This window comes from Zonotrichia albicollis, chromosome 1 (assembly GCF_047830755.1).
Source record: "Zonotrichia albicollis isolate bZonAlb1 chromosome 1, bZonAlb1.hap1, whole genome shotgun sequence".
Lineage (NCBI taxonomy): Eukaryota > Metazoa > Chordata > Aves > Passeriformes > Passerellidae > Zonotrichia > Zonotrichia albicollis.
The window spans coordinates 149334502-149348116 of NC_133819.1; the positions used below are offsets into that span (position 1 = coordinate 149334502).

At 38.6% G+C, this 13615-nt stretch overlaps 1 protein-coding gene across 5 annotated transcripts in view; it reads right to left on the minus strand.

Moving 5' to 3' along the window:
* Window positions 1–13615, minus strand: part of FAM135B (family with sequence similarity 135 member B) — a 200287-nt gene that overhangs the window by 123798 nt on the left and 62874 nt on the right. For 4 of the 5 annotated variants that reach the window (XR_012583565.1, XM_014275756.3, XM_005479620.4 and 1 more), the window contains exon 2: window positions 10142–10237. The exons of the other annotated variant lie outside the window; for it this stretch is intronic. Coding sequence is in view for 3 of the 4 variants with exons in the window: in XM_014275756.3 (XP_014131231.2) it covers window positions 10142–10218 (77 nt within the window). In the remaining variant the exon portion in view is untranslated. The remainder of the gene's footprint in view (window positions 1–10141; window positions 10238–13615) is intronic. 5 annotated transcript variants of the gene reach the window in all.

Here is a 13615-nt window from a genome sequence, read left to right on the forward strand (position 1 = left end):
GAGAATAGGAGGAAATTTTAATGTTGTTTTATTGGCAATCTGATAGAATAGAAATTGTTCAGCCTTGAGAAGACAAGGCTCCAGGAGATCCCTTTGCAGCCTTCAGAACCTAAAGGGAGCCTATAAGAGAGTAAGAGAGTGAGGGATTTTACACACCAGCAGAGAGTGACAGGATATGAGATTTTAAACTAAGGAGGAGAGGTTTAGATTAGGTATTATGAAGAAATTCTTCACTTAGAGGGTGGTGAAGCCCTGGCACAGGTTGCCCAGAGAAGCTGTGGATGCCCCATCCCTGGAAGTGTCCAAGTCCAGGATTCGAGCAACCTGGTCTAGTGGAAGGTGTCCCTGTCCATGGCAGGGCAGTTGCAAAAAGATGAGCTTGAAAGTCCCAAACCATTTTATGATTTTGTATTTTCTTTATAAACTTTTAAGTGATTGAGCTACCCAGGGCTGTTCCTCTCTGAGAATCTTTTCACCCTGTCCTTTCCTCAAGCTCTAGTGGGTCTATTGCATCAACTTATCTCTTTCCACTGCTTCACAGAGTTTATCTTGTGAGGAGGACATGTGGGTCCTGGAAATAGCTAAAACAAAGAGATTACTTTAAGCAGGTCAACAAAAAATTACAAAATCAATTAAAAATCCACAGCTTTCTCAGTATTTGTGGTGGGTTTTGGTTGTAGACAACACTTCAAACAGTCACATTTTAAACTGACTTCTCATTTTTTGCCAGACATCCTTATAAAGATTTATCATGCATGGCCAAACAGGAACAAGAGATTACTAAACAACAGTTCATTTTTCAGTTGCATTTTATTTGTAATACCTTTTATTGGCAGATGTTATCCCCACAAATGAATTAATGTTCCACTGTAACGAAGTGGACGTGGATTGATGGAGGAAATTGATTAGTGTTTGGTTAATGTACTTTTGTTTCAGCAAGCACATTAAGTAATTAAAGTGCTAAAAGAGATCTTCCCATCCAGACACACAATATACTGAACTCCATTAATGAAGGACAAAGAACAACTGGGTTTTTCATTGCATCTTGAGTGCACCCTGTTTGCAGCATATACACCATATAGCTTAATTACATCCATAGGTTTAAACAGTTCCAAAACCAGTTAATACAGCAAGGAAACTCTAAAAGATTGCATGTCTAAAAAAGAATAATTATTTTGAGTTGACAGCATGAGCCATCTTAAAAGAATCTGATCAAGAGATTGTATGCAGTTTTCCATTCTGAAAATTAGACTTTGGGATATTTTCAGCTGAACACAAAGATAAATGATAAATGATAAGATATTAGGTAAGATATTAGATAAGCTATTAGATAGTATATTAGATAGACATTAGACAAGATATAAGATATTAATATCATATAGATAAGATATTAGATAAGATAGTATTAAAATTTGACTTTGAGATATTTTCAGCTGAACAAAAAGATATCTGATAAATGAAAGTCAGAACAAACCTTTCCCATACACAGTTATATTTTCTACTATCACAGCATCTGAGCATTTGTAATTGCACCCTATAAAGAACAATCTTCTGAGATATTATTATTGCTCCCATGTTTGTAGATAATAGTTGATGAGCTAAAAGGTCATTCAAGCCCACCTCAGGTAATTTCCCAAACTCACTACTCATTCCAACAAATAGCGACATTCAGATACTTATTTCAGCTTTAGTTACATTAAAATGCACCTTACAAAAGTGCAATGAATTGTATGAACAGGATTGCCAAGGGACAGGATTGCTTCAAATATGGGACAGGAAAATAGAGGTAAACCACATCTCCTGGACATAAGGCAGTGCCTCCTCTCTGAAAACAATGTGGACATAACAGGGAGAGAAAATACTAGTGTGGGCTTTTTCCTTCATCTAACACTTCTGAGTGCTACTCAGATGTTAGTGATGAGCACCATATAAAAATCTCATACAGAATGGGAATTAAAAAAAAAAGAAGCTTTTCACCTGGTGTGTTTATGTGCATGTTTATGTACATGTTTTTAACTAAAGAGTTTGTAGTTGAGTCTTTGATAATGTCTATGTTTTATATACCCATCCTTCCCTTTTCTTTTAAAGCCATATATCCTGGAGTGAGGCAATTTGACAAGAAAATCTTTTACAATTTACAATAAATCTTTGAATGCTCACAGTTGCTACTGCATGGCAAGTTGTACCCCAAAACTCCAAAAACAATTAGATATGTAACAGTTAAAAAAATGCATTTCAAAAATACTAAATCCAGGTTCCATTCACTTATTAAACAATTCATTGCTGTCAATCAGTGATAGAGAAGTGGAATGGAAGTGTGTTCTTTGCAAGCCCTTACATAAAAAAAAAAAATCAAAAAGCCCCAAGCTGGGCTAAATGTTGCATTTGGCGGGCCAAAACTTAAACCTTTGCCCTTTAACATCTACATACTGTCTCCTCTGCAGAAAGCAAACATCACCACAGTTCAAGTGACATTTACCTTGTTGCTTTGATGACTTTCTGAGTGAATTATGTCAGAAAGTAGCTTCGATCTCACCTTACATGATTTATATTTACACAAAACTATACCTGAGATGTTGACTAGAGTTCCTAGCTCAGAGAGTTACAGATGGGCCCATGTCTGCTGCTGGGAATCACTCAGCTCTCAGCAGTGTAAGCTGTGGAAGGAAGCCTAAGCCCTCAGGCTTGTGAAAGGATTTATGTGTATGTGCTGCAACATTTTATTACTTAAGAACAAGTGAAGTGACACAGTTTTAAAGCACTGATCTTAACTAGAACAAGCCAGGAACATGGCATCAGCACAGCCTATGTCAGTGCAATTATTCTTAACAACAGAGAGTGCCAGACATGAGTGAATGAGAAGGTCTGGTAATAATATAACTATGAAATGCTTCAAAAAACCCACTGTGTTCTTTGAGTACAATTTTTTAGGGAATGAGAATTCATTCTCCAAGTTTTCGTGTGAGGGTGATTGTGGTGTTTTTAGTTCTTCTGGCACTTTTCCTCTCCAAAGCACACTGCAAACAACAGCTAATAGAGGCAGCTGAAGTTACCTGTATTTGGAATTTGTTATCACATTGGTCCTTGCAAGGGAGAAAGTAAAATCCTTTGATTATACTCAAGCTCTGAAATTTGCTGTGCAGAGTCTGGGGAATCTCTGTCCTTAGAAATTTTCAAGATGAGACTGGACATGGCCTTGAGTAATTGTGTTGGAATTCAATAATTCTTGCTTTAAGCAGGTATTGAATTGAAGATCACAGAAGTTCCCTTCCAGCATGAACAATTCCCCGACTCTAGGATGAGTATGACCAAAGTCTTCCTCAGCACAGAAACAACACAGAAGCTCTACAACTTCTTTCTGCATTCAGTTGTAGCCCATGAAGTAAACATTGTTTTAGTGATTTATCATCAGGATGATGCTCTCCAGTTGTTCACCTTTCAGCTTACAGCACAAAACAGGTTGACTTGATTATCACTAATATGTGATTTTAGCTGAGCAATGTAGTTTGCTAATAACATTGGGTTCTGTTCTAATAAAATTGGCTTTTTTCAGCAGTATGCAATGCTCTATGCCTTAAGTCTTGATGTCACTCTGTGAAGTTCCTCAACAGGTGTGTCACATCCTGGAGGAGCTCAATTTTCAATGCTGCCCTTAAAGACACATCAACTGTAAGAATTTATGGGGCTTCTGCCATCAATTCACTGGGGAGACAGAGGGTAAAACACTTAGATCCAAGTGCATCAATGAAGATCACAGCTACTTCTAAAAGACCTATGAAAAAAGAGAAGCTACTTTTTTGTATAAAATCTATTGGTTCAAGTAGAAATTCACCTCAAAGAAAGACATGCATGTAGTTCGTTAGATTAATACATTTGATTAGCAGAACTCAAAGAGGATCAAAGCCACTTGGTGATACTCTAGGGGATGACACTTTAAGATCTCTGCTTATAGAAATATTTTTTTTCTATTTTATGAATTGAACTCATAAAAAAAGGAAAGGCAGTGCCAAATTACACATCAAGGGCTTTGAAGAAAATCTTATAATAGTCAATTTTTAATGTTACAGATGATAGAATGAACTGTCTTCCAGGTTAATGGCTGATGAGCATTAAAAGCTGGCTAAATCCCAGAAGTTTCATTTTGGTTTTTTCTTCTCTTTTTAACTCTATTTTTTTCCCCAAGACTTTAACATCACAGCTTGCATTTTATTTCCTAGGAGAGTAGATCCCATCTGTTTGCATGACATTCCTCTTGGCTAGCACTGTCTATATGATATATTTTAATGTTTGTCTTCCAGGAGCAAGCAGAATGCCTTCTCTGTCTCTATCCTTACCTTTGATTTATGAATTTTCCTGGTGTATACAAAGCTTTCCACCTGGATGCCAGAGCATCTATACCAAACTGTTCTCTCTGTAACTATCACCACCTTTTATCTTTGGATCAGAAATTGCTTTGCAATTTCAGCATTTACTGATCCTTCAAAATGTATTTCTTGAGTCCCAGTTGTTTATTTTCTTCGGGTGGGGAAAACCAGAGATTATTTTAACAAGACCTGGATCAGAAAGAGAGATAGGAACTGAATGTATTGATTCCCTAGAACATACTTAATTTTTTCCTCTGCTGTGCCCATGAACGAAGGCCAATTTGCTAAATGTTGTGCAGTGTGCACTTTTAAGTAAGCTGTTTTAATGACTAGTTATCACACTAGTGTTCATGACCAAGAGAGAAACAGTTGCTATCCCATGTGTGAGGGGTGGCTGAAGCAAACTGAGCACATTCTTTCTCAACATCTGACTCAGTCAGCTCATGTTGTGTGACATGGGTGCCAAATGGGAGCAGAACAAGTGGTGAGGCTGGACCATATGGGTTGAGGAATGGCAAGACGACATTTGGAGTTCTCAGAAGCTCTCAAATTGCTGTAGCATTTCTGGGCTCTCCAACATGTGTTTGTTCCAAGTCACTGTGTTGTCCAGAATTTTCCCTCTGACATTGCACAAGCCTGGTTTTTACTCTGTGTTAAGGATTGCTGGGAACAGAGTGTGGGAAACAATCACAAAGTAGCATGTAAAGCATTATCCCAAGGCCTTGAGCAGTGTCTATGCAGGCCCCTTATTTCTAATTTGTACTAATTCTGTGATATTGCCTGGTTAGACAAGTTCTTAGGAGAGTTAAAATTGGCCTTTAACTGAGCTGTCTATAGGTGACCAAGTGACACAGAACAGCTACCTAATGTATTTAGGGTTGGGTAAGCCAGAGTATTGCTCATTTGAAGGAGAAAGATAATTTCCAGATTCAGGAGCACCCTACTTTCCACTGACTAATCAATTATCTGTCAGTGGAGTTTGCTGAGATGCTGCTCTTCATCTGCAGACCAGCCTCACCTCTGAGGCTCCACCTCCACTCCATTTATTTTCAGTGTTTCCCCCCTACCACTGGCACAGGACTCCCCAGTTCTCTTCAGCAGACACAGAGTGCCTAGGAATTAAAGCTGACTGTACTCATTAACCAAATGAGAAAATGGTCTTCACCAGCTGTCATGACTATAACCCATCACTCATGATTTTCATGAAGCTGCCATTTGCTACACTTCAGGACACTGATCTTTAGCTTCATGCACACCTGCACTGCAGCTACTTTTTGACTTTAGATTTGTGCTAAACTAAGCTCCATCTTGTCAGTTCAGCGCAGCAGGTTCTCAACTATCACTGCATGACCGTGGCTGATTCCTTAGGGGTTTTATGCTTTCTCTTTTTTATGCCTTTTTTTCTTATTTTCTTTTTTTTAAATTTCTTTTTAGAATATTGGATGCTGCCTTAAAGTGAAGATACTATGTCATCAAGGCAAGAAAAAAGTCAGTTCTGTCAATGCATCTGTTCCAAGGGACAGCACTCATTATTCTAAAAAGGCATCACTTCCATCACTTTACAATGCTTACAAGCCCTCTTCCTTTTATTTTTTCCTCCCTTTTCTTTCTTCATTTATAATAAAGAGAATTCATGCATCATAAATGCACTAGGTAAGTATTTTCAAAATGACAGATTTACGGTCCAAAAATTGATTTGCATTTCATTACAGGTGAGAAGTCTGAAGACATATTTTTATGAACCAAGTAACAAGATTTACTTCTGTCCTACACTTTCAAACTATATGATGATATATATGTTCTGACACTGTCCCTCAAAGGCTCTGAGAAATAAGGTCTGAAGCTCTGAACACAATGTGTATTTTTCAGGTACTCATCTGATGAGGGAGGCACTGAGGGATTGCAGAACCCCAGTTTGTTGGGAAAAGGAGCTGCTGCATTTTTTCCCTAAAGGAATGACTTCATGGCTAAGTACACTGAAGCCCAGGTGTCCATCTGGTAGTTAACAGGGATGTTTTGCCACTCAAAAGCTTAATCTATTAAGTCAGAGGGCCTTCTTTCCAGCAGCTCTGAATGCTATTGATCCCTGGTCTGGTCCTTGTAGGGTTTTGCAAGCTCTGAAATCACTGATCTTTTCTCCAGGGCAATGGTGCCTGCCTTTCAGAAGAAGCTGGACTTCATTTTCCCACTCATTTTTAATCACCACCACCCCTCACATACATAAACCACCAATGTAAGTGTCAGAAACTTACAAATTGCAGCCTGGAATTTGAGGATTGAAAAGACTGATAAGCAGTGGATTCAGCCCTGAGATCAGTGACCAGTGACTCACCTTGGTCCTAGTTTTATAACACATCATTGCCAGAATCCTACCACAGCTCAGTCACTATTTCAGCTTCTTTGTGCCCTCTCTTTTCTCACAAACTCCAAATATTACTCACCCTGTGGATGCAGTAATTGTGGAGTTAATTTTTTTTCCTCAGTCAAATAGATTTTGAAAAGCTTTAAGAAAAAAAGGTGCAGAAGGATTGCTTCTGACAGAACCAGACAAATCAATTAATTGATCTCCGGCAGTCAGGGATAATTTTATTTCCTACTCTATTAAGGAAAATCAGAATCAGTTAGCTAATTTCACTAGAGAAAATGTCACCAGTTATTAAGCAGCACATGAGAGAAAGAATTAAAGACGGAAAGCTCAAAAATGTTTTTCCTTCCAGAAATTGCATTACTTATTTCTCAACCTTTAGAACTCTGGCATCAAGCAGCATTGCAAATCCTTTGGTTTGACCAAGAAAAGGTTTTCTTCCCCTGTAGCAGCACCTACAGCATTTAACCTTTGATGTCTATAAATACTGACACGGTTATATTTGTGCTGCAGAAGAAGATATATTTAACAGTAACTGACCAAACTACCTGTAACACATAATTTACTGACTGTTCCTGATATATATTTGCCAAAAACATAAAACCATGACAAAAGTTCACCAAAAATAAAAAGTCCTGATTTTTATATAATAACTATTCATACAGGTAAAGAAACATTATTCAAATAGCACAAGTTGTAGTTCAAATAGTTTAAGGAGCTTCCATTTCTCATGGGGAGTAGAAGTGACAACTGGCTGTGCACGCATACAGATTTCAAAATAGCATCCAGTAAAATCAAAAATAGAACAGGGCTATTACCAGCAGCCTAACACTTTAAAGCACTTTGTGACTTATGGACAGCAGATCATGTCCTTAATCAAGCTTGATTAACTGTCACCCAATGGTTCCAGAAGGGCTGATTCTTCCTAAATCATCTTGATTTATTCATTCCTTTGAGTGGAGTGCTCTTCTTGAAAAGACTTGTGGTTGGCACAGCCACACTCTCTCAAAGGGCAATGCTTTCAGAAGGACTGTTAGCCAAGACTGAGTGGTTTGGGAAATATTACCCTTATTTTTAAAGCTGCCAAGTTCCAAATCAGAAATTTCAGCCTTGTCAGTTAGGCATACAGAGTAAGACTATTTGTATTTGTGGCAATATTGAGGGTTTTTATTATGATTTTTTGTTTTGCTTTTGTACCAATATACTAGGAGGAAAAATAGATTCTATAAATTATTATTAAGGCTCTTCATTTTTGTTCATGCTTTTGAGGTAAAAAAAAACCACGTTGGGTTCCCACAGAAAATAAGATGAATTTCAATTTCTCTGCTTTTCTGATAGACAACACTTCATAAATCACCTTTCTGACCTTCATCAGGACAAAATGATATTGATTTAATTTACAAGTCACTCAGAGAAGAAAAATGTTAGTTAAATAGAAAATACACATCATTCTCAATTCTTTCACACTCTCATCTGTGGAAATCATGTAAATCCAAGATATCTCAGATGTCTGTAGCCAATATCAACAATGGCAATATAAAAATGTCAAAATTAAAAGTGTCCCCAAGTTAAAATGGAATTTGGCAAGCTCATCCACTCTTTCTTTTCACATGTTCATGCTACAGTGAAAGGGCTGAGCAGATGAAGTCAGCCAGAGGATAGTGACCAGCAAATATGAGACACAAGGGTTTGCTCGAAATGCAAAGGTTAAATGATGGAAGGAAAACAAATGTTATATTGTGCAGGATACACTGAAACAAAAATTATTGCAAACAGTTTAATGCAGTATAACCTATAGTATCATGTGTTTGGAATACTAATCAGTAAAGCAAGGTAAGTACCAGTGGGGAAAAAAGCAAAGGTAATTAGGAACTCATTAGTGTGACAGCTGAATATATTATCTGTGTTAGTGCTAGGTTTACCCCCACACCAGAGATTTGATCTGACTGTCAAAGCCAAGGAAAGCATTTTACAGAAATGATTGAATGCAAAATCAGACCAATACAAGAAAAAAACAGGCAGGTCATCACACGGGAACATGGAAAGATTCCTGGCTAACCTCTGAATATCCTTTTATCTAAGTCCAAAAAAACACATAGCCCATAGATGGGAGTGGATTTTCAGTGGTGAGGAAGATCAAAGACATTACAGTGATCACCAGAAACCAAGGGGGAAAAAAAAAAAATCTATAGTTAGATTTTCCTTCTGTTATCATAAGGACCAGAATGCACATGATATTTTTTTAATAGCTTGGATAAACCAAACAGCTCAAGCATAGAGGTTTCTTTTTCAGTTTGACACCAGTATTTGACATAGTCAGAATACTCTCTAACATAAACTTGGTGGATATTCTCTTGGAGGGAGCAACAGAATGACAGATGCCAGCTGTTAAAACCAAATAAAGCTGTGTTTCCTTCATTCAAGTTCCCAGCATTTTTCCAACACAGTTCATCAAAGTAAATCAAATAACAAAATGCTGCTATACTGATGGAAACAGCTCTACCTAATCCATCCCAATACCTGAAACGATTCCCTGGTTTTTGTGGGGGAAATGGTGCTTGAGACAGACAAATCAGCTGTGAACCACCCCAGTGCTAAGCTAAGGCTTGAAAGAGAATATTTAATGTTCTGTAAACATCAGTTGTGGTAGGTTAAAGAAAATAGTATTCCTCTAGACCCACTGTTTTCCATGAAGTACATTCTTTTGACCTGAGTGTCCTGGTCTCTCCCAAAAGTTCTTCTTTGTCTTTTTTTTTTTTTTCTGAAGAATACCGGTGGGGTGCAATATGCAAGCTGAGCAACAATTCACACCTGGCCAGGCCTTTCCACAGCCATCAGGTTTTTAGAAATCTACTAGGCACAGTGGTGCAAAAATAATTGAGGCAAAAGTTTAACTAGACCAAAGCTGTACATCTCCTAATTTATGGAGATGTGAAAAATCAGTGCGGCCACCAGAAGCAGAGCTTTAGACAAATATGAGTATTCATTTTCCCTTCTGAAATGCTGGGATTCAGCTAACTTTGATTAAAAGAATGTAGTCATTGGATTTATGGCCCTAAAATGAAATTGTTTGCATTATTCAATGCAGCAATCATTTACCACAGAGACTCAAAATCAGTCCAGAAGCATTTAAAACAGCCACTGTACTTATATCTGAACAAGGGCTTAAAATAATTTGGAGCATAACAACATTGTATTGCAAAAACAAGTCAGTCAGTCTGAGTTTATAGTGAAAGTAATGTACATTGATCTTCCTTGACAGCAATGAAAGCCCAATGACATCCTTCTCTGCCCTGGAGATTGCATGAAATATAACTGCACTTGGCAGAAAAGAACCTGTTTTGCAATTTAACTCTTTTCTGTAGGCTGCTCCTCGGCTGTCAGCTGCATATTAATGGAAACATCAACTCACCCCCTCTGGAAGAGGTCCACATTATGGAATTTGTGTAGCTCCACAGAAAACTCGACCGTTCCCTGAACCTCAGACATGGTTTTTTCAGGTCATCACCTAAATAACACATATATAAAGACATTGTAAACGTTTGAAGTATTTTACTTAACAAACCCATGAATGGATGATTTCATTTTAGTCAGCATCTTGGGGTCCATGCAAAGCTTGAAATCGACTGATATCAGTTGGAATCTTTCCAATGACATCATTTGGCTCCATCTTCAGGAAAACTCGCTAAAAGCCAGATCAAAGCAGTAATTAAGAGAGGTAAGAAGTCTAATTAAGCCTGAGGACAGAATGATAATATTATGAAAAGTATAAGAAGCAAAAAGTAAATAACATATTATGTGCAAGAATCTCAAAGCAAATTTTAATTAACTCTCTTGCTGCTCTTGTATGGGAAATTGATTTTTTTTCTTCTCATTTTATGAAATGGCAGATTTCCAGGGTCAGCACAGCTCATTTCTGTAAAAGCACAGGCCAAAAAGACAGGAACCCTAGATAGATGAGTGCAGAATTCAGATTTCTCGGTTTTTTGACCCCTCCTATGACTTAAATAAAGTCCCAGAAGGGAAGCTTCTGAGGGAATATGAATAATTTAAATATTAATGAATGGAAGATATTCTTTTAAAGAAAATGCTGACAGTCATGGCCCCTAATAGGCCACAACAGTCAGATCAAGATTTTGAAGCATTACAGCCATTTACACAGTACATCTCACGTGCTTATTGAATCACAGAATAATTCAGGTTGGAAGGGACTTCAGGAGGTCATGCCACACTCAAGGAAGTAAGTTTCCAAACCAGCTCTATTTAATACACAAGTGTACATCCTTAACATTTCCCTAATTATAGCAGAGGCAATCCAAGGACTTTTACAGCTTTTGGACAGATTTTCAATTATTTTTTGCCCTTCCTTTCTTCCCCCATCTCCTCCTCTGCAAGTGTACTGCTGGCAATCTGCCAAGCTGCCTGGAAATTTTCTGTAGAATCAATAAGAGGATAAAGATTAAATTTTTTTCATTAACACATTCAGAAGCAAGATTTCAGTTGTTGTTTGACAGCAGCCCAGTGCAGTCTCTGAGGAAGACCCATGTCAGGGTCTTAACAATTCCCCTTTCTGAGACATACAGGGCATTAAAGGGATATGTAGCTCAGATGCAAAATGAAACATTTCTCCAGAGGTGCTAATCAATAATTTTCATGGCACTCATAGATTTGACTGTGTCCTTTAATGAAGCAGGAGTGAAGAGGATTTTGATACATGAAGTCCTCATATAAGCATTAAGCTTTAGATTTCTCCAGGCTTGCTCCTGATTAGTAATTTTCCAACTGACTGGCTTATTACACTGATTATTTTAAGCTAAGGTTTTTTTCTGGCTATCCTTTCAAGCACTACAGTTTTTCAAAAAGATCTCATTCCAGAGCTAAAAGGTTATTAATTTTTCACTCACCATCCTCAGACTTTGGAATGACAATAATGTTATGTAAAATATATGTAATATATGTCTATAACTGTGAGAAAGAAAAATAAAATTACTAAGCTACACATCTGATATGTCTCATGTGTCAGGCCATGATTTGGGTGTGCTGAAGGTATATTCAAACTCTAGTACTTGTCAGGGAATCGCAGAATAAACTAGGTTGGAAAAGACCCCTGAGATCACCAAGTCCAACCTGTGACCTAACATCACCTTGTCAACCAGAACAAGGCCCTGAGTGCCACATCCAGTCTCACTCAAACACCTCCAGGGACAGTGATTCCACCACCTCCCCGGGCAGGTCATTCCAATGCCCAACCACTCCTTCTTCCTAAAATCCAGCATAAACCTCCCCTGGTGCAGTTTAGGACTGTGTCCCCTTGTCCTGCTGCTGCTGCCTGGGAATAGAGGCTGATCCCCACCTGCTGCACCCTCCTGTGGGGAGCTGTGGAGTGATGAGATCACCCTGAGCCTCCTCTTGTCCAGGCTAAATGTTGGAACCCAGGACATTCCTCTGGCTGCCCTGGAGGACTCGAGACCCTGGCAAGGGGCGCAGAGACCTTGGCACGGAGTCAAAGACACCTGTGCCTTTGATTTTAACCCTTGGAAACAATTACCAACTTTGTGTGAGGAGTTACAAGCCACAAGGGTTTGAATAGAATGTTAGTGAATTTATCACAGGGTGAAAATGTAGAATTTTGGGGTTTTTAGAATGGGGGCAAGATGGCAAGATGGAGGTGCAGTCTTTCTCCTTCTTCTTCTTGTCTTCCATCTTCTGCTGTGATGTTGGCACTTTTGGATTGGTTTAGAGTAGAGACAAACTAACAAAGGTGAAACGTATTGGAAAATTATTGTAAATAAAATACATGTAGTTTTTAGTATAAAAAAGATAACACCGCCCTGGGGGTGGCCAGTGTGCCATGAACCAACCTGCCAGACAAGCCTCAGCAGGTCAGAAGGACAATGTATTAGATAAGAAAAAATAAACAACCTTGAAAAGCAGAACCAACGCATCTCGGCTTCTTTGGTCTCAGGGCTGGGAAAAAGAGACTTTGTGACACCTCGGGGTCATCTTGACACCAGAGACCTCAAGAGCTAAACACCCCCAGCTCCCTCAGATGCTCCTCATAGGATTTGTGTTCCAGACCCTTCACCAGCCTTGCTGCCCTTCTCTAGACCTGCTTCAGCACCTCAACATCCTTCCTAAATGGAGGGGTCCAGAACTGGACACAGCACTCCAGCTACAGCTGTGTAGCACTACTACAGCACTACTAAGCAGTGCTGAGTACAGGGGAATAAAAGTAATAATTTTTGTTTCCTTTGTCCCCCATTTCAACAGGAATGAAACTCATATTTTGTCCTTTTACTTTTTGGCACAGGTTGAGAAGGTGTCCACAGTTTGTAAGCCATGGATATGACATATCCACCAGGTTGTGTGTGAGTGCCTGTGTGTGATAGTACTGCCTGAGTCAAAAAGCAGACTGTGTGGGAAGCTAGAAGGAAACTATGCAAACCACAAAGCAATACTCTGACAAGGTATTTAGTCTTGAGGAGAGTGCTAATTAAAAGAATTGCCTCTGGCAATATATCTGCATGTTGGGCTGAGGCATATTTCCCTAGACCAAAAGCTCAGGATCAAAGGAAACTCCACGCTTTTGAAGACACCAGTGTAAAGAGGAGAGGTGTGGATGGATGGCCAGCCAGTTCAGCCCAGTACCAATATTGTCAAAGACAGAAATTATGATGTGAAGTTAAGATTAATTAAGGTATAGGAAAAATTTAATAGATGGAAATATGCACATCGGTCTTCTCTGTATTTGCAGTGTATTTTTCAAGTTTTACACCTCTTCTAAACAAAAAACAGAAGTCATCCCAAAACCAAAAAACAACAAGCAAAAAAACAAACCCCTGTTTCTGTAATTTTATTTCCCTCACTGATCACCAGAATTAAAGTG